This window comes from Madurella fahalii (genome assembly GCF_045866475.1).
Source record: "Madurella fahalii IFM 68171 DNA, scaffold_3, whole genome shotgun sequence".
Classification (NCBI taxonomy): Eukaryota; Fungi; Ascomycota; class Sordariomycetes; order Sordariales; genus Madurella; species Madurella fahalii.
In genome coordinates, this window is record NW_027263973.1 from 2,299,524 (window position 1) to 2,319,044 (window position 19,521).

General features: G+C 58.4%; 9 protein-coding genes and 1 non-coding gene across 10 annotated transcripts; 5 read left to right on the top strand and 5 right to left on the bottom strand.

Moving 5' to 3' along the window:
* Nucleotides 1–549: 549 nt before the first annotated feature.
* Nucleotides 550–1,949, bottom strand: MFIFM68171_06137 (Mif2 N-terminal domain-containing protein; the record flags this gene model as incomplete). Its single annotated transcript, XM_071061557.1, has 2 exons — nt 550–1,075; nt 1,138–1,949. The coding sequence occupies 2 exons, from the start codon at nt 1,947–1,949 to the stop codon at nt 550–552; spliced, it is 1,338 nt and encodes a 445-aa protein (XP_070917658.1).
* Nucleotides 1,950–2,692: 743 nt separating this feature from the next.
* Nucleotides 2,693–3,448, top strand: MFIFM68171_06138 (DASH complex subunit DUO1; the record flags this gene model as incomplete). The annotated part of the gene is made up of 2 exons (XM_071061558.1): nt 2,693–2,914; nt 2,975–3,448. 2 exons carry the CDS (start codon nt 2,693–2,695, stop codon nt 3,446–3,448), a joined length of 696 nt encoding a protein of 231 aa, XP_070917659.1.
* A 146-nt stretch (nt 3,449–3,594) lies between these two features.
* Nucleotides 3,595–4,911, bottom strand: MFIFM68171_06139 (Ribonuclease H2 subunit B; the record flags this gene model as incomplete). Its single annotated transcript, XM_071061559.1, has 1 exon — nt 3,595–4,911. One exon carries the CDS (start codon nt 4,909–4,911, stop codon nt 3,595–3,597), a length of 1,317 nt encoding a protein of 438 aa, XP_070917660.1.
* A 633-nt stretch (nt 4,912–5,544) lies between these two features.
* MFIFM68171_06140 (uncharacterized protein) lies at nt 5,545–8,121 on the top strand (the record flags this gene model as incomplete). Its single annotated transcript, XM_071061560.1, has 1 exon — nt 5,545–8,121. The coding sequence occupies one exon, from the start codon at nt 5,545–5,547 to the stop codon at nt 8,119–8,121; it is 2,577 nt and encodes an 858-aa protein (XP_070917661.1).
* A 520-nt stretch (nt 8,122–8,641) lies between these two features.
* On the top strand, nt 8,642–8,757 carry MP_IFM68171_r12. Its single transcript, XR_011605953.1, has one exon. It is a non-coding gene; the product is annotated as a 5S ribosomal RNA (ribosomal RNA).
* A 561-nt stretch (nt 8,758–9,318) lies between these two features.
* On the top strand, nt 9,319–12,540 carry MFIFM68171_06141 (uncharacterized protein; the record flags this gene model as incomplete). Its single annotated transcript, XM_071061561.1, has 1 exon — nt 9,319–12,540. The coding sequence occupies one exon, from the start codon at nt 9,319–9,321 to the stop codon at nt 12,538–12,540; it is 3,222 nt and encodes a 1,073-aa protein (XP_070917662.1).
* A 615-nt stretch (nt 12,541–13,155) lies between these two features.
* MFIFM68171_06142 (uncharacterized protein) lies at nt 13,156–14,473 on the bottom strand (the record flags this gene model as incomplete). The annotated part of the gene is made up of 3 exons (XM_071061562.1): nt 13,156–13,969; nt 14,022–14,266; nt 14,324–14,473. 3 exons carry the CDS (start codon nt 14,471–14,473, stop codon nt 13,156–13,158), a joined length of 1,209 nt encoding a protein of 402 aa, XP_070917663.1.
* Nucleotides 14,474–15,383: 910 nt separating this feature from the next.
* On the top strand, nt 15,384–16,515 carry MFIFM68171_06143 (uncharacterized protein; the record flags this gene model as incomplete). The annotated part of the gene is made up of 4 exons (XM_071061563.1): nt 15,384–15,686; nt 15,741–15,939; nt 15,996–16,101; nt 16,155–16,515. 4 exons carry the CDS (start codon nt 15,384–15,386, stop codon nt 16,513–16,515), a joined length of 969 nt encoding a protein of 322 aa, XP_070917664.1.
* A 104-nt stretch (nt 16,516–16,619) lies between these two features.
* On the bottom strand, nt 16,620–17,498 carry EFM7 (Protein N-terminal and lysine N-methyltransferase efm7; the record flags this gene model as incomplete). Its single annotated transcript, XM_071061564.1, has 1 exon — nt 16,620–17,498. The coding sequence occupies one exon, from the start codon at nt 17,496–17,498 to the stop codon at nt 16,620–16,622; it is 879 nt and encodes a 292-aa protein (XP_070917665.1).
* Nucleotides 17,499–18,289: 791 nt separating this feature from the next.
* MFIFM68171_06145 (uncharacterized protein) lies at nt 18,290–19,423 on the bottom strand (the record flags this gene model as incomplete). The annotated part of the gene is made up of 1 exon (XM_071061565.1): nt 18,290–19,423. One exon carries the CDS (start codon nt 19,421–19,423, stop codon nt 18,290–18,292), a length of 1,134 nt encoding a protein of 377 aa, XP_070917666.1.
* Nucleotides 19,424–19,521: the final 98 nt, after the last annotated feature.

Here is a 19,521-nt window from a genome sequence, read left to right on the forward strand (position 1 = left end):
GGGACTGGATGAGAGGATGGACATTCCCCGGACAAAGAAAAGGGGTAAAAACATGATGGCAGTTATGTAATTGTGCGCATGACTCGACTGAATTTTTGTTGTACTGTGAACCTAACTGTCAATCTTCCCCCCGGTATTACTTAAGTGCGCGCAGCTGTAGCTCAAGACTGCCGCAATACTCAGCTAAATACAAAGTACTGGCATGGCCGTCTAACCACTTCCAGAGTTACCTGATTCTCCCTAATTCTGACGTGACATTCATGATCTAGCCGGGCATAGTTGGACATGCCCTTCCTGCCAATACCCGTTGCCTCTGATACTAAACATCGAGGTATGGCCGCGGAAATTAAAGCTAGAGGAATATAAAAAGAGACGGCCCAGTCGCGGGCTTGTGACGCTTCACCACCCGCACTCTTGCCCGTCACAAAATGAAAATGCATGCCAAAAACTCTGCAAAGAAAATGATCCGCCAGGTCGATCCGAAACTCCGAGTCAAAGCCCGCCAAATCTCTCATGATGCTATCCACGAGTACAGATCCAATAAGATAATCAAGCCTTGGTACGCTTGGGCGCCGCAGCAGAGAGTTCGTCACCAGGCCGCTTATGGCTGGCGCTCTGAGAGGCACCCTTGGTACGGCGCCAGGCATCGAAGGGGCTTCGCTTGCCGGGTTGCTTGGGTTTCATCGGGGTGGAATCTGCACCTTTCTTGTTGCCGAAGCGCGTAGTACGCGCCGTGGTTGGTGGGGACACCGGCGCGAAGCGTGGGGCCTCTGGCGTGTCAGGGACCTCCTCGACCAGGTCCGCCGGGGTAGCCGGCTGGTTCTTCTCCATTCCCGCCAATACGTGGTCCTCAATATCGGTTGCTGCCTCTTCGTCGTCGTCGAGAGTCTTTGGCTCGTCAGTCTTGGCCACGGGGAAGAGCAGCCGGGGCTTGACGGAAGACCGGGTGAACGGCCGTCTCGAAGTGGATTCGACAACGCTCTCCAGACCGCCTTCGCCCTCGTCCAGACCCTCGCGGCTGCCCAAACCTGACTCGTCAATCTCGGCAAACTTGCGGAACTGTATCTGGCCCCGGCTAATAAAAAGCGCGTTAGTAAAAGAAAATGCTCGGCAATTCAAGTGGAGGGGGTTACATACAACATAGTAAGCATGCCATCTTCGCGACAGACCGCCTCGTCGATCGACACTTTGCCTTCACCGGGAATCGCGACAGTCTGCTTCTTGCTCGGGCGCTTCGGCGGCTCGGGAGCGACAGCTGAGTGGCCGACATAGAACGGATTCTCGGTGCTGTCATCAACCTCTGGAATGCGCTCGTGGGAATCCGTGTAGATCGGGATGGGTTCGTCGGCCTCCTCGTCGTTACAGAAGCTGTCGAGCGTGTACTTTTGGGTATGCATCTTCTTGGGGCTCGGCATGACGTCGTCTTCGTTGTGGAACAGGGTGCGCGCAATCGACCCGACCTTCGCCTTGGCTTGCTCGGTGGGTGGCTTCTGAGGGGTCTTGGCGGGTGTGATGAGCATTCCAGCGCCAGTCAACGCGCTCGTACGAGTAGAACGCGTCTCAGGTTTGCTCAGCAGTCCAAGAGCAACCGCAGCGGTCGTAGTTCCTTCGGCGGTCAGAGTGCCCGACACCCTGCGCGATGAGTTCATTGGAGGGGCGCGCTTCTTCTGTGGTGAGAGGGCAGGTGTAGCCATGTTGGAGGTGAGGCGCTTCTTTGATGACTTGGGCGAACCTAAGGAATTTTGTTGCGGCTCGGGATAATGACGCGATGAAAGCTGTGGAGACGGAGTTCTGTTGGCCGCCCGCTGTGCAATGCGGGTCGACTTGCGCGGGGTGTAGGGCTCGTAGGGATCGGAATAGCCGTGCTGAGGAGCTGGGGGAGTTCGGATTCTCGAGGTTGGATTTGGGGAAGGCGTCGAGGGCACAAGCGGCTCCATGGTGCCCGTCATTTTCGAGCTTCACCTGACGTCCTAATACCAATTTCCCCAGCAGACAAGACACGGGACCGAAGGGTAGATACCAGTGTTGGCGACTGGTTTATAGGTTTTGGGGGCGGCAAGAAAGTAGAGCAAAGAAATACTAAGTCGGAGCGGAGTTTTCGAGTGACTGCGCGATCCTGGAGAGAACGACTGCCAAATACGCTTCGCCGTTCAAAACAGCCAATAGACTCGGCACCACTCAAAACAAATCGCGCAGCATCCAAATCAAAAGAAGCAGCACCTGGGGCAACGAAAAGGTATACTGGGATTGCCTGGTTGTCAAAGAGGAGAAAGAATTTGGCAGTTGGATCATGTAGGTGCGAAAATATGGTTGGTCTCTGGGGTTGTAGCGGGAAGTGGTGGAGGAAGAAGGCGAAGAAGGGGCTGGGGGCGGTCTGCATTCGATTTCGGGGGCACGTCCAACCTCCAATTGGACTCCAGCCCCTGGTCTCCAGCTTTTCGATTAATGACCTGACGCCAAAACGCGAAACCCCACAATTTCGTGCGACGCGTTGCTGACCCTGGTCGCCCTGCGAACCCCTGTCAGCCCCTCGAGCCCCGCCAATCCAGTCGTAACAACACATTTTCCGGGACACTTCAAGACAACAAAACAACGTCATCCACTGACCGAGCACGCCCTGGCTGTGCCCGAGTCCGGAATCTTTTGTGACAGGGGTCAACTAAGACATTGAGTCTACAGAATTCAATCCACCATGGCAGACGACTTCGACACCTCAGACCATGAAGACACGTTTGCGTCACCGCCCAAGCCAGCTTCGGGCCGGTCCAGGACACCCACCAATCAGAACCCCAACTTCGACACAGACGAGGCCCGCGAGGCCGCACTGCGCAAAGAGCTGGAAGGTGTAAGGAACATCAACGAGGTGATCGAGGGCGTTATCGGAACGCTAGAGCGGGCTCGGGGCAATATGGGCGTGCGTTTGCAGTCTTGAACATCCGCTGTAAACCCTGCCCTCACTGACCCATCTCTGCAGACCGTCTCCAAGACTGTGGACAACGCATCGACCCTGCTCAACACATGGACGCGCATCCTCTCCCAGACAGAACACAATCAACGGCTAATTCTCAACCCGGAGTGGAAGGGGGCAACCCAAGACCTCATTGATATTGAGAACGAGGCGCTTCAGAAGCAGCAGGAAGCGGAGAGGCGGGCAGCCGAAGCTGAGCGGCGGCGGGAAGAAGCACGGAGAAAGGCAGAGGAAGAGGAGCGGAAGAAGTCGGCTACGTCGACGGCAAAACCATCATCTAGGGGAATCGGCCGTGGCGTCACAAGGGGAAGGGTCAGAGGGTTGACCAGAGGCGGTGCGACGACGGGATCATCGTCGTCGTCATCAGTGTACGGCGGCGACACGACATCGAGCAGAATCGGGAGCTCAAGGAACACATCGGGCATGGGTAGGGGCGGCTTCGGGTACACGAGAGGCGCCCGCTCAAGAGGCGTGAGATGAATGCACGTGCTGCGGGGAGCCAAGTGCTCTACCCTATGATTCCCTCTTCCATTACCATGGTCCCAGAACCCCCAAACGCCTCCTGTGGCTTACATTGTAGTATACAGCGTATGAGGCAAAGGCAGCCGAGATGCCCATCCGGATCTCTACGTTTTCTTTTTGAAGAACTCGCTCAGCTTCTTCATGCCGGACGTATTAACCTTCATCAGCTCCTTGACCCCTCGGCTCTGGTTTGCCTTTTTGACCTTCTCCTCAGCCTCCTTTTTCCGCCTCTTCTCAGCGCGGCCGTCCTCCTCCTCATCCATCGTTCTCTTCCGCGAATAGTCAGTAGACCTCGCCGCGGCAGCGTCCTGGCGCAGCTTCGCCAGGCGCGCTTGATACTCATCTAGCGGCTTAAAGTCAACCAAGTCCGTCGCTTTATCCAAGCGCCCCTTGAGCACCTCGGCCATCGGCGGCGCGATGTAGCTCGAGCAGATGAAGTTGAACGCAACTCTCAGCCGTTGCAGCTTAACCACCTCCTCAGTGGCAACCATAGCACTGACGACGTCTTCCCCAACAATCCCAGTCGCCGCCCCATCCTCATCCGCAACCGACGTCGGCGCCGTCGATGCCTCAGACTCCGAACTCACCCCTGTCTCCACAGCAGACTCAGCACCGGAGCTCCCCTGCGACTCCGCCCCTGCCTCAGGCGTCCCCATCCCACTCCCACTCCCATTCCCATTCGCATTCTGACGGACAACCCTGACCCCCACAACGGGCGCTTCCAACGCCCTCTTCACAAACCGCTCCTCCATACTCCTCGGCAGCCCGCTGCCGTTGCCCGCTCCGCTCTCTGCCATCCGCCGCGCCTTGCCCAGCACCTCCCGCAGCACCTTGTCCTCGCTGAACCGGTACATCGTCTCCCCGCCGGCCTCGACCGTGTCGCACGCCGCGGCGAGGCGCGCCGCGACCAGCGCCTGGGTGCGTGGCCATGTGAGGATCTCGGACAGGTGGCGCGCCGGGTTGGGGAGGAGGTCGAGGTGGTCGTCTAGGGAGGTGAACATGCGCTTTTTTTGTGTTGGCTCTGGCGAAGCGGAGAGCGCGGGGAGGAGGAGGAAGAAGGGGTCGAGGGGCGTGGCGACGTAGAGGGTGGGGGATTGGGTGGTCTCGGCGGTGCTGTCATTGTTGGAGGCGAGCAGCCAGCTGCGCGGGGTTTGGGAGGGCGGCGAGACCTTGGTGAACTCGAAGAAGCCTGCTTCCGGGCAGACGAGGTAGCGGGTGAGTCTGCTATAGCGCGGGTTCTGGAGTGTGACAATGCGCGCCTCCGGGGTAGTGTTTTTGGGGAGGATGAAGAGTTTGGGCGGGTTGTCCGACTCGGCGGGGAGGGCGTAGATGGAGGTGGTGTTGTTGGGTTTGCTGGTTGCCGTCTTGTCTTGGGCGGTAGCCGCTCCTGCGGCGCCTTTAGAGGCGCGCGTTCTTGCCATATCGATGGCGGGGTGCAGGTGTTTCTCGGGGCAAAATCACTCTCCTAGCGACACATTGATCCTCTTGGAGTTGCAGAAGCCACCAGGAGGTTTTCTCACAAAGTCAATTGCCCATGTTCCACTGCAATGAAAGCACTGAGATTGCGGAGCTGAAGCAGGGTGTCAGCAACGGTCCAGGCCCCCTGTAAATGTGACGCGACGTTGACGCGAAGCGCGCTTCCCTGCAGACGCCACGCGTTGCGACCTTCGGAGCGCGTTCCATCCCACCTTTTAGCTCTTCCCGTCGACACGGCGCAAACTCACCGAGAACCGGCGCTTATCGGCTGTGAATTTGGGGCCTTATTCACCCAAGCTCCTGCGACTTAGACGAGCCATTCAACTTGCCAAAATTGGCGATTTTCGCTGGCCACATGCCCTCCTGCAGGCGCCGGGTTATGTTACACTTGTACCGCCTTAATTGGTCGATATACCACAGCCCTGCACAACACTCCGCTACGTTCCTGCGGCTTTAATCGGAACCGTAAACAAATCGCATCTTTGCAGCGTGTGGATTTTCACCTTCTCTCCGCCTCCCGATATCCACCACGCCGATTCTCGAACTTTTCGCCGACTAGAACTTGTACCTGCCCACCTATGGCTGCCCAATGGCCGCCCAGGTCGCCCCACGAGGCGCTTCTTAGCACACCAGGGGGACGGGAGAAGCTGCGCCGCCTCGCTGAACGTACATCTCCCTCACCTTCGCCCTCACGGCTCCGGCCGTCGCGGTCGATCTCTGCTCTGGCTCCGAGGTCAGGCATGGGCCAAGGCGGCGGGGCTGAAAATGACCTTTTTGAAGGCGGGGAGGTCGAGGACGATGAGGACGAGGAAACCTTACAACTCAAACTACAGGCAATTCAGGCCCGGTTAAGGCTCAAAAAACTTCAGGCTGCCAAAGCCCAGCGACGGGCGCCTGCGGCGTCAGATCCAGCGCCGAGGGATGGGGCTGGAATGTGTGGGGTCCCTTTGCAGTCAAGACTGGCAGCAGCACGGGACAGGATGGAGAGGGAGGCATCACAAAATGTGGTCCAAGTTCCGGCTTCGCCTGTCAAGAGGTCAGAGAGCGCGGCAAATGTACAGACCTCGCCGCAGAGGGTGCTCTTGGGAATCGACAAGGGACGGAAGGCGGCAGACATGTCGCTGAAGAGAGCTCCCAACCAGAGGAAAGCGATCGAAGACAGGCCCAGCCAGCAGCCGAGCTACCTACGACAGACAAAATCACCGTTAGACGGCCAAGGCCAGCAAGAAGCCCCCCGGCCGTTGAGTTTTAATGAGCGGCTCGCAGCCGCGCGTAACGACGAGATCGCGAGGCAAGAGCGTAGAGATAAGGTACAGGGATTACGGAGCACGGCATTCAGCGTTGGCAAAGAGGAGATGGAAGATTACAAGAGCAAGGCGCTCGACATCCCAGACCTTCCTTCAAAACCTGAGGAATTCTCTAGGGCCCAGATTCTCTCGTCAGTAGGGAGACCGTCCGGAGGCCCGCTACAGCGTAGCACCACCACCCTTAGCATACGATCAGGGCCACAATCAGGGGACGGCAACTCCTCCGATCCGGTTCCCGCAGCAGCGTCGCCCGACTCGGAAGCAGCCTACGATCCGTACTCCGGACTGCATCTCTCGAAACGAATCCTGCCACACACGGTTCTCACCCGCGCCGTAAGAGGGAAGAAGTCATATGTCCTCAAAGATCTCCTCCGCCATGTCAAAGCGCCCGACTGGTCCCTCCCAGATGTCGAGTCCGACATTGTCGTCTACGCCATCATCGCCAGCAAATCTGAGCCACGCAGTCACCGGCCGGGGCCCGGCGGCGACGGCAAATCCCAACAAGACCGCGGCAAGTACATGGTGCTCACACTAGTCGACTTGACCTATGAAGTAGAACTCTACCTCTTCAACTCGGGCTTCGACCGCTTCTGGAAGCTGACGCCGGGCACGGTGCTGGCCATCCTCAACCCGAGCATCATGCCGCCGCCGCCGGGCCGCGAAGCGACCAACCGCTTCGGGCTTGTCATCAACTCAGATGCCGACACCATCCTCGAGATCGGTAGCGCGCGCGACATTGGCTATTGCAAGAGCATCAAGAAGGACGGGACGTACTGTAAGAGCTGGATCAACGCGCGCCGCACCGAGTATTGCGAGTTCCACACCAACGAAGCAGTCCGCAAGGCGCGAGGCGCGCGCATCGAGATGAACTCGACGGCCGGCTTCGGCAGCGGCGACGGCGCCCGCGGGAGACTCAACTCACGGCGGGTCTTGTTCAAAACCGAGGAAGAACGCAAGCGCGGCAGCTACGACCGCGCGACGCAGAGCCACTTCTTCATCAGCAGCGCGCACCGCGCCACAGACCCGGACGACGAACGGGAACACGGCATGGCCGACCGCAAGGAGCGCGAAGAAGCCCTCAAGCGACGGCTAGCCCAAAAGGAAAAGGAGCGGGACATTGCCCGCCGCCTAGGCGAGATCGGCGGTGGCGCGGGGAAAGACTACATGAATCGCGCCGCTGCCGCTGCTGCTGCCGCCGCTCCCACTTCCCGGAGGACCACCACCGGCAAAACTCTGGGATCGAGCTTCTCCTCCGCTACCTCCTCATTTACATCCTCCACCGTCCTACCAACCTCGGCCGCCTCGTCCTTCAACACCTCCATGTCGACCGTCACCACCAGCGGCGAGCACCAGCTTGCCCCACCACCGCCCAGATGGGACGCCCGCTCGCTCGGCCTGGTCGGCCGTAGGGGCGCTGACCAGCCAAAGATCGACCTCGGCCCGGTCAAGCGCAAGAGGCCGGAATCGTCGGCTTCTAGTTCGACGGTTAGCGGGTTAGGTGCGAGCGTCACTGCCGCAGGAGGGAGGAGGGCTGCGCTTGGGTGGGGTTCGGTGCTCAAGGATAAGCTGGGGAGGATGAAGGAGGGGGAGAGGCTGGATGGGAGGAGGGTGATAAACATGAATACCGGAATTGGGGCGGCGGTCTCGGCTGCGGCCAGTAATGGCGCTGTTGCTGCTAGGGGGGATAAGTCGCCTGTGAGGAAAAAGACGCGGTTCGTGACGGACAAGGGAATCCGCGAGGCCGGGCGGGACAGTCTAGGGGAGCCGCTCTCGGCGGGGATCCAGAGTCGCCGGCAGGTGGTGTTGGACGATGATGATGATGATGACGATTTGATTGTTGTCAAATGAGCTTCGCTGGGTTCATTGGGCGGCGCATGTTCCTATTTCCCTTGGGAAGGGTATAGACCTGGATGGAGTTGTGGGTATACCTGGCTGGGCGGCATGATGGCAAGGCGGTGAGGTGTGTTGTAAAGTGTTTTGAATCCACGCATGCTAAGATACATGAGCATTGTTTACCTGGTTATCCCTATATGCAATGATGAATATCGCAGCGCCACGTCAACGCAGAGTATTGCGTTGTAAAAAATTTTGCTTTTCCTGTATTCATCACTGAGCTCATCACACATATACAACGGTGAGGGTAAGACGGAGAAGCGTGCAAAAGAGACCCAGGCTTCTCAGGGAACCGAGCGGCACCTCATAGTCCGGTACTCAAGGGTCAACGTGAACTGGCAGGGAAATTGCCGATCTCCGCACATGGATCGGGAGAGCATCGGGCTCGGATACGCCCAACACATTATCTCGAAACGGCAGTCCACCGCCGGGCCACAGCAGAACTTATACAGCTTTTACCACTGCCATACATCACATACGACCATAGGCAGTAGAGAACTCGGGATCCCGTCTGCTCTCCCTTAGATAAGCTACTGACCGCCGAACTAGTAGTTGGGTCGGTGACGACCAGCGAATCCTCGGTGTTGTATGTTTTTGAAGCTTTTTGCAGGTTCTCCATGGTGATGGATCCACTCTCCCTTTGGTTTTGGCTCTCAGCACTTCAGGGTTAGGGTTCCGTATAGCGCGGTGCAGCAGGGTGGCGGCAAGTTTTCGTTGCCTTGGAGCCCGAGCACTTTGTAAACACAGCAGGCAGCACACCCCGCCGAGTGCCTTTAGAACGCGGCCACTCTCCCCTAATTACAGTTCTCCACGGCCCGGGCTACGGCGGCACTCCCTCGAGCATTCGCGTCAGCGTGAGTGCTACCGATGAGGTAAGTTTCCCTCATGGCTGGCCACACACGGCGGGGCAAAGGCGTAGAAGTTAACAAGAACGGTGAATGCAGAAAACCGGGCGCCAGTTTTTCAGTGCAGCCGCAGAACAACCTCGCATCAGGCGACAAACCAGAATTTCCCAGATCGAGGTCTGGGTACGCCAACAAGACACGAACCGAGCTGAGGCAGAGCTTCTACGACCTGCTCCATTCGACGACCATCAGTTATTCCTCGTCTTTAGGGAAGCGTCAGTCCTCACCTAGTCCCGAACCAGCCACGATGGCGCGGTCACGCTCGGATTCCTTCAGTGACGATGATCTCGAGATCCTAAGCTCGCAAGCGGCCAACCTGTCTCTCGCGCCTGGTGCGAATACACCGTTACGGTCCATCAACAGTCCCAATAAAGATACGATCGACCTTACACACAGCCCAGCCAGCAAGCCCACAGCTGCGACTCCGACGCCTACCTTTGGCCACCCAACAAAACTGCCAGCGCGATTTGGTCGCAAAGATGACCCCAACCACATGTTCATCCAGCGCAAGACGCGGCCAGAGTTCCACAGCGACCTGTATAGGGGATCGGGTCCCTTAAAACCCAAAACCGAATCGAGGAAAGCGCCGGCGCTGCAGATGTTTAGCTCCATGAGCGCCGACGCCCAGCCAACATACCAATACACCCAGCCGTCGCAGTCGGCATACGGGGAAAACGTTTTCTACACAGATCCCGCCAAGGCATCGGCCGACTTGAAAGCCCTCCTCGAGGGCAGCATGGAGGATGAAGAAGAGGAGGACGAAGGAGACAAACAGGAGGGCGATAAGCAGGAGGACATCAAACCAAAGGTGGAAACAATCGAAGACGGCGCCCTCGAGGGTATCAAGGTGAAGCTCCTCCCACATCAAGTCGAGGGGGTCAAATGGATGCGCGGACGGGAGCTTGGCCCTCTCAAGAGAGGATCGGTGCCTAAGGGCGGAATTCTGGCGGATGATATGGGTCTCGGAAAGACGCTGCAGAGTATTTCGCTCATCGTCAGCAACCCGATGCCCGGACCGGACGAGAAGGGGTGGAAGAAGCACTTTGACCAGATCAAGAAGGCGACGTTGGTGGTTGCACCCCTCGCGCTTATCCGGCAATGGGAGGCTGAGATCAAGGAGAAAGTCGACAAGACGCACGAGCTCAAGGTATGCGTCCACCATGGCCCACAGCGGACAAGAGACCCCAAAGTCCTGGCCAAGTACGATGTGGTCATCACGACCTACCAGATATTGGTTTCAGAGCATGGCCACAGCAACCCAGACCCTACCAAGAGCCCTCAAGCGGGCTGTTTCGGTATCCACTGGTTCCGCGTCATCCTAGACGAGGCACACAGCATCAAGAACCGCAACGCAAAAGCCACCAAGGCTTGCTGCGCTCTCCGGTCCGAGTATCGCTGGTGTCTTACCGGCACTCCTATGCAGAACAATCTCGATGAGCTGCAATCGCTGGTTCACTTCCTCCGCATACCTCCTTACGACGACCTAGCCGAGTGGCGGGCGAATATTGACGCTCCGATGAAGCAAGGAAAGGGTCACATCGCCATCCGGCGGTTGCACAGTATTCTCCGCTGTTTTATGAAGCGCCGGACAAAGGAGATTCTCAAGGAAGAAGGCGCTCTTATCGCCGGAGGGAAGAAGGCGCTCGACGCGGCCGCCGCAAAAGCCAAGGAAGAAGGACGGGAGGAGGTTGACGCACCCAAACCCGCCTTTAAGATCACGAAGCGCAAGGTTGTCACGGTTGAGACGCAGTTCTCGCCAGCCGAGCGAGAGTTTTACGACCGGCTGGAGGAGCGGGCCGACAAGAGCCTCGAGAAGATGATGAAGGGCAAAGTCAACTACGCCAACGCCCTCGTGTTGCTGCTGCGCCTACGCCAGGCATGCAACCACCCGCGATTGTCTGAGACGAAGATCGAGAAGGACAAGGACGCCCTGGCCGTGGACACAGCTACGCAGCCGAAAGCGAGCGCCGCGGATGATCTTGACGACCTGGCTGACGCCTTTGGCGGAATGGGCATCCAGACGAAGCAATGCGAGATATGCTTGAACGACCTGGGCAAAAAGGAGGTAGCTGAAGGTCAGGTACGCTGCACCGCCTGCGTGGAGAGCTTGGAGAAGGTGAACAAAGAGAGTCCCAGCCGGAAAAGGCGGCAAAAAGAGGGGAGGAGGGTCAGTGTCGTCAAAGAAGAGATCAAGATTGAGAAGATGGCCAAGCGGAAACCGAAGGGTCGCAGGATTATCACAGACAGCGACGATGAGGAGGAAGAAGGTAGTTGGCTGGTACCAGAAGAGGAGCGTATCTCTCTCAATCTCGGTAAGGCCGGAGGCGAAGAAGATGAGAATGCAGAAGGCGGCGGCGAAGACATTGCCTCTGAAGATTCGGAACACTCGTCAGAGGAAGATGACGGAAGCCAGCTAAACAGCTTCATCGTCAACGACGAAGACGTGCCGGAAGGCGAACAGCCCGAGTCTGGCTCCGACTCGGAAGACGACGACACCTTTGTGTCAGTATCCAAGATCCATTCACAAGTCGTCTCCGAGCCAGCAGCCGAGTCGTCCGACAGCGAAGCAGACTCCTCCGAAGGCGAAAGCGTTGCTGAGTCTGAACTGCTCTCCGCCTTGGACTCGGACTCTGACACCTCCCCCATCAAACCGCGCCATCGCCGTCCGAAGCGCGGTGGTGCTTCTTCCTCCTCGAAATCCAAACCCAAATCTGCCGGCGACGATGACGACGGCAGCGATGATGACAGCAGCAGCGATAGCCACAACAAGAGCGTCCTCGTCTCGGCCAAAATCCGCGAGCTCCTCTCGCTCCTGCGCAAGGAAGCTCCCCAGCACAAATTCATCGTCTTCTCCCAATTCACATCGATGCTCGACCTGATCGAGCCCTTCCTCCGCTCGCAACCGGGCCTCAAATTCACGCGGTACGACGGCAAGATGGCCAACGACGCGCGCGAGGCGGCGCTGCGCGCCCTGCGCACCGACCCGCACACGCGCGTGCTCCTGTGCTCGCTCAAGTGCGGCTCCCTGGGGCTCAACCTGACGGCCGCCACGCGCGTCGTCATCGTCGAGCCGTTCTGGAACCCCTTCGTCGAGGAGCAGGCCATCGACCGCGTGCACCGCCTGACGCAGACGGTCGACGTGGTCGTCTACAAGCTGACGGTGGCGGGCACCGTCGAGGCGCGCATCCTCGAGCTGCAGGACAAGAAGCGCAAGCTGGCCGAGGCCACCATCGAGGGCGGCACCCGCCGCAAGGGCAAGGGCCAGCTCAAGCTCGGCCTGCAGGAGATGCTCGAGCTGTTCCGCCACGACGCGAGGACCTCGCTGGGCGCCGGCGTGCCCGGCGGTCATGACTATGATGACCCGCATGGGCTGGCGCGCGAGAGGGTGGTGGTCGGGGACGTGCGGAGTATGATTGGTGCTAGTAGGGCGAAGAGGAAGGAACATGAGGTTTACGGGAGGAGGTGGTGAGCGTGATTAAGGGGGTAGGGGTTTGGTTGCGGTTGTTGCTTATGAGCGTTTTTTTTTTTTTTTTTTTTTTTTTCCTTTTTTGGGGGGGAGGGATCGGTTGGGTTGGGTCAGGATAGATGGGAGTGTGGGAATGCGAAAAGGCTCGCTTGGCGATAACCTGGGAACTAAATTACAGCGGCGATGCTCTGTCTATGTATCATGACTGGGTGACTGAAGATGGTATGTGTGTTGTATGAAAGATGCCAGTCCTTTGTATATCTGCGGTTTCCTTGCTTTGGTTACACCCCACCACTCTAGCATCCCATACACGTAGACGTCCCCTCGCAGGCAGGATTATGGTGCGTTTGCAAATCCCAGGCAAGGAAGGAGAGTAACCCCTCATTAGGGGTACCCGACAAAAATAATTCATTACAAAATGGCTCCTGTGTAAGTCCGGTATACACGCCAATATATAGATCCTTTGAAATTCCCAACGGCAAATGAAGTCGGATATGCCCCTTATCCGAGTAGTAGGCCGCCCAAATCCCCCCTCTCAAACGCCTAACAAAGTGGTATCATTATCCGTAACGTAATAAAACCGCTTTTTGAGCAGCTTTCCCCAAACAGTGCTTGAAATTAGTATCTTCCCGAGTCCTTCATATCCTGCGCCCTCGTCTCGCCCTTGACATACTCGCTCAGCCGCATCTCATTGCTCTCGCCGCCGTGTCCTGCCATGCGGGCTGAGCCTGGCTGATACGGCGGGAGCTGGTGGGCCTCGGGCCTCATGCCGTCCGACACCAGCGCCGCATCCGCTGTCTGTTCCTCCTCGGAGAGCATTGGCAAGGTCGGGGGAAGCGCAAGATATTGCTGCTGATGCTGATGCTGCTGTTGTTGTTGTTGCTGCTGGTGATGGTGATGGTAATGGCCTCCCGATGGTGAGCGACGATGTTGCTGGTAATGATGTTGCGGCTCGTGCTGGTGCTGCATGCCGTCTGCTACGAGCGCCGCCTCGAAGCTGCTGCTGCCGTCTGTGTCTGGCCCGTCGAGCGGGAGCAACAGGGAACCTGGCCTCTGGCTTCCTCCTAGGGCCGGGCTGGCCGGGACGGATGGGTTGGATGCCGGGACTGGTCTCCGAGGGATTGGGGGAAGACTGTGGTGGATGGAACCGGGTCGATAAGAGCTGGGGCCCGAAGATATCGACAGAGTTACCGTGCTGCGGAGAGAGGTGGCCCGCGAGATGACGCCTTCGCTGGCTGGTGGACGCGGAGGCAGGCTCGAAACTGGCGTGCTCGAGAGGGGCGACGGGGCTTCGGAAGCCTTGAGAACTTTGAGGTTGATGTCGTCGGCCCGGTCCAGAGAGTCGAGCAACTCGTTGACCTTAGTGTTCTTTGTGTATTTCAGCCCAACAATGCAGCAAACGGTCAAGAGGAGGGTGCCGATGTAGGTGAAGCTGCAGGCGAGTCAGTCAAGACCGGCGCAGGAGGGGAATGGGAATCACTAACACGAGGGCTATGGCCACGAAATAGTAGAAGATCTCGAGGTTGCAGGGGCCGATCATCAGGCCACCCAAACCGCCACAGAAGGTCGGCATGCCAAGATTAGCAAGCAGCGTGATGATAGCTAGGAGCGTGCCCAAGCAGAAGACGTCGCAGATGGCAGAGCAGACGAGCCAGGCCGTCTTTTTGACCTGCTGCTTCGTATGTAGGACGATGATGGTGAGGACGTTGTAGACGAGGAGCATGATTATCTAGCATGGCGTCAACTCAGTTCTCCGGAATTGGGGGGGCTCCTCGACAGGAATTACCAGCAGCTGGGGAGCGACCAATCTCTCCGGAACATGTGCTCCACCACCAATTTTCATAATCACGTAGCCCTGCGCAGCCGCCGCGCATACGGCGCCAAATAGCTGCAAAGAGCGTACCAAAGCCAGCCATGATGACCTGCCCCACGCCATCATTTCTGTGTAGGCCGTGGCTGGCCGGCTGCCACCGGGAAGATGGCGAGGGCGGACGCGGAGCGGCGGGCAGGAAGAATTGACACGGGTGCCAATTCAGACGACGACAACGGTGACAGCAACAGCAACAGCAACAGCAGCAATGAAAGGAATGAGATTGAGACTCGTGTCATTAGACGGGTCCTAGCATGTACAAGTATGGGCGCGGCGTTGCAGAGGGGTGAAGGGGCTGTGTCGGCCCTGGTCCGGCCCCCACAGGGCCGGAAATGCTCTCCATGCCCCTTTCAGCGGGCGTTCGGCACTACGGGGTGCCAACCGAACTACGGGGGCAAGTGGGTCTGTCGAAGCCGGGTGAACACGCATTTACGGTGCCGCGGCGCCGCAGCGCTCCTCTCCGTCGACTGGATCCTAGACGCCGCCCCCGAGACAAGCGGCCTGTGTTGTGGTGTTTGTTAAGACTAGGCGAATCCGAGACTCGAGCGTCAGTGTCATTGACGAGCATCAATAAGGAACTTTGTTCCAGGTTCCGAGCCTCTAGACTGGCCTTTTCTCGTGAATCGTGAGGCTGGGGAGGAATGGTTGCAGTTTCTCGTGCTCAGCTCCACTCGTTTGCAGATGAGAATCGGGTGACGCGTCATCGGGAGCTTCCGCACAAATCGAGTTGACAGGTTTGGGGCCTGTTCGGCCACACAGCCTCCTTTGTCAGTCCTTTGTGAGATGCCATTGGCTGATGACTCATAGCCCTGCCGTGTTGAGCGTTGGAGGTCTGTCGCTGGCAAATGTTTAATGTTATTAGTGATGCGTGGCCAATTCGGGGTTTCCAGCCTTATGAATATCCGCGCTTGTTCTGGCCAACTCGAGCTTTTCTGGCCTTGTGTTCGCCGCGACGGACATCTTGGCGTCCAGAACCATGCACATCCCGCTTCGACTCCGCTTGCGACCCGCCGCCGGCGGTGGCCCCGACGGGATCCACGAGACCGCCGAGCCCAGCGAGAAACGCATTCCAAAATCCCGGACTTGGTCCGTGGTACTTCTGGCAGCACTCCGCTTCTGCCAATTGGCTTATTCCGCCCTCGCGTACTACTCGCTCGCTGGCTTCGGGGCCCCTAGCGGCATCCATGATATCCCCCAACATGGCCCATCGAATCGTTGGCCCGACCCCGCGCATCGCTCCGTCCCGACGATGCGGACGATGCGTTGGCTTCGGATACAGGTACAGTCAGGTGATGAATTTCAGCCTGGGCCTCGTCCACTTACATCCGCACAGGCTTTCGTAGTCCTCATGTATCAGACCGTCGTTCTCGTCGGTCTCTGCCTGCTCCGGGCTTGGAAGACTAGAAAAAGGCTCCCAGTCGGCTTGGCCACAGTCTTTGGCGATGGGTGTGCCGTGATGGCGGCGTTGAATATCATGATGCTCCTGGACACTCCCTACGGGACCCACTGCCATGGCCCGTCTCAGGGTAGCCGTACGCTGCCATCAGACCACTTGATTTGCTGCGCTTGCGTAACTAACATTCTTCAGCATACGGCCTGTTGGGTCCCAACCGGGGTCATGGTGCCAAAGTTAGCCAACGTCGTTCTGTCTGCCGACTTCTGGACTTAGTCGTTGGATTGGGTGCCGTTTTCATGTACGTGCTCCGATATGTCCTCGGTATGTCGTGTTACTTACTTCCGGCATTAGTCTGTCGCACATTCTGTCGGCCTTTTCCACCATCTGGCGCGCCAGGAATACATGTATATGCCCAGCAGCGTACGCCGAGGCACAACACGCTCGCGATGTGGAGCAGGGGCCGGTTCAGGATCCTGGCCCTGTCGAAGAGGTTAGACCGCAACCCATGCTGCAAAGGGGGCGCACTCCGCCACCCCCTTATCACCCTGTCGTACCTGAGCTGGCTCAGGATTCTCCAAGAGGCCGGTCCTCGGTGGAGACAACATCGTCTATCAGGCCCGAAGTCTACCTGGTGTCGGATGGATGGCGTGCACCCGAGGAGCCTCCAGAGTACTCCAGTAGGCCGCCGAGCCTACGTAATGCGCCGCCATGAGCCATAGACCTTTTCCCGGGTTATATATAAGTCGTAATAATAACTCAGCCCTGTCTCATTATCCTACCCGCGTCCTGCATGTAGTTTGCCCGAGGCCCCTCCCCTTAGCTGCCATCCTCACACATCCCCTCCGGCCACCGCACCACCCACCCAGTCACTGTCTTGAGCACCTCCTCGTCTCCCGGGTCCTTCTCGAACAACGGCTTCTCCATCTTCTTCTCCAGCACCTTCTCCACCACAAACCCCTCATCTCGCGCCAGATCAAAGAAGCCCAGATCCTTATGCTGCAGCCACGGCCGGTAACTCGTAAACACGACAAACGCCTTGCTCTCCCTCGCCTTCTTCAGCGTCTGCCTGATGGTGCGGAGCATGCTCGCATGCTCCGAGTGCCGGAAGAGCAGGTCGGCCAGCACGAGCACGTCAAACCCTTCTTCCCTGTTTCCATCGCGACGGGGTAAGCAGGCCAGCACTCTCGCGGGGTCGGCGCCCCAAACCAGCCCCTCCACCACCACCCTCCCCTGCCCTTTCCCCTTCCCCTTCCCCTTCCCCTTCCCCGTCCCGTCCGCACCGTCGTCATCATCCCCATCGCCCGCGTCCTCGATGAGCCCGCAGCCCCGTACATTCCGCCACATGTTCTCGACCAGGTCCGGGTCGGGGAAGTCGGTGGCCACCACCCTGCGGGCGCCCAGCACGCCGGCCACGATGCTCGGCAGCGCGGCGCCGGCGCCCAGCTCCAGGACGGTGCGGCCGCGCACCAGCGACGGGTCCGCCTCGAAGTGCTCCGCCACCACGCGCGACCCGTTCCACAGGTGGTGCGCCTCGAGCGGGCTGTGGCCGACCAGGTGCAGCGTGATGGCCTGGCCCGAGGCGAGCGTGTACGTCTGCACCGTGGGCGGCGGCGTGGGCGGGTAGTAGTCCGCGGGTTCTTGGAAGAGATCGAGGTCGTGGTCGTGGTCGTCCTGGTCTGCGTCGTGGGTTGCCATTTCTTGTGGGGTTGAGAAGCCCTTTTTTCTTCCTTCCTTCCTTCCTTCCTTCCTTCCTTTCTTTCTTTCTTTTTTCCCGTTTTCCTATTAAATACTTTCTGTTTCTTTCTTCTTTCTTTTTTTCTCCCTTCTATTCTCTCTCCCGGTGAGTGGTTGAGACGTGATTCCCTTTTTGTTTTGGAGGGGTTTTGAGAGTGGCCGAATTTGTGATTTGACTCAAGGATGAACAAGGCTGTAGTAGTACCCACACCAAGGTCAAAATAAGGTAGGCAGGGAAATTTTCACGCTGTCCAATACCGGACGCGGATTGTACTGCTTGAACCTGCAGAAGTGGGCTGGAACGGGTCCAAAATTGGGGTTCTGGCGATGGGCCGGCCCAGCAGTGCGATGCATCCCAAGATTCTATCATGTGACCGTTATCACGACGGCATTTTTGGAGACCCATTCTCATGTTTTGTCTGCCTTGAATGACCAAGGGGTTAGTTATCTGTGGTTTTGGGTACCATTTTCACAACTGCAAATTAGGACTGTAGCCTTGTCTTTCCATATCGTGGTTGTCGTTGTCGTTGTCGTCGGGGATATCAGCATTATCTTTTATTTTTATCTTTCGTTTCACTTGCCCTTCTCCTCTGCATCATCACCCTAGAATTCTTTAAATTCTGCTCTCATTAATTTCTTTCTCACTTGCCGCTCCATCCTTGTTGCCATGGCCAAAATAAGGCCATTAATCCAGCACACAGCGGACCACCACGGTCCACGTATCTACAAGCCTATCAAGACAAACCCACCACCTACCCAAACCTCGCCCGCGCAATCTCCCTCAGGCCCCCGATAACCTTCTCCTCCTTCTCCCGATACGCACGCACCTTCTCCTCCCTCTCCGCCCTCCTCGCCCGCTCCATCTCGTCCCTCCGGCTCAGCCGCTCCCGCCTCCCTTCTTCCCTCTTCCTCACCATGCTCTTGTACTCCTCGAGGCTGTCCCCCTCCCCGCCCATGAGCTCCCCTTCCCCGACCTCCGCCATCTGGCCCCCTTCCTTGTCCTCCTTGAACCCCTTCAGCTTCTGGCTCACCTCCCGCCGCTTCTCCAGCTTCCGCTCGCGCGTTCCCGCGTCGGCTCTGGGAACGAGCTCGTCCAGCAGGGCCTTTTGATCAGCTCGGTGGGCGCGCCGGGCCAGCCGGTGGTGGGCGAGGGATTCCTGTTGGGCGTGGAGGGCTTCTTCGTCGCGGAGGGCGAGGTCCGTCCGGGAGGGGATGGTCGGGCCCGGGTATGCCGTGTGAGGGCCGGGCGTGGGGTTGGAAGATGGGGTTGATAGACTGGAACTTTGGCCGTGGAGTGGGGGAGGGGGTGGGGGTCCGTAGTCATCATCAGCGTCGGAGGACGACGACGACGAGGGCGAGACGTTGCCATTGGTGCTTGCATACGGGGCGGACGGACGAGGTTGAGAACGAGGGATTGGCTGATGTGGGCGAGCGTCACTAGCAAGGCGCTGGAATAGTTCGGGATCGTACCAGCCCTCTGCTAACTCCGCCCTGTTCCATTTGCCCAAGAAGCTCTTCCAACGGCCGCGGAGCTCGGTCTCGTCTAGCGAGGCAATGTCCAGCCTCTTTTGAAGCTCGAGGTAGTGCGCAAAGAGCGGCCTGAAGGCGGTCAGGTCGTTGCGAGAGAGCTGGCGCGCGCCAAATGGGAGATCCGGGACTTCTTGTTCTCGCCGTCGTGAATGCCGTCGATGGCCGCGGCGGTGTGAGTGACCATCTCGGCGGCGATGTTCCTCTTTGTCCTCGTCAGGGGAACGTGACCGTGTTGTCTCCCTCTCGTGATAGTCACGGCGGCGGCGCTTTAGCGGTCGCTCATGGCCACTAGGCGAGCCGCCCTCTTTCCGTGTCTCCAGGCCCAAGTCCCGATCCTGGAGGCTGTGCCTGTCCATAGCGTAGTGGCTCGCCGAAATCCTTCGGCCCGAACGCACTGGAGACCATGACCGTGGCGCTGACGGGGACTTTGACCTCTGTTTATCAAGCCTTGACT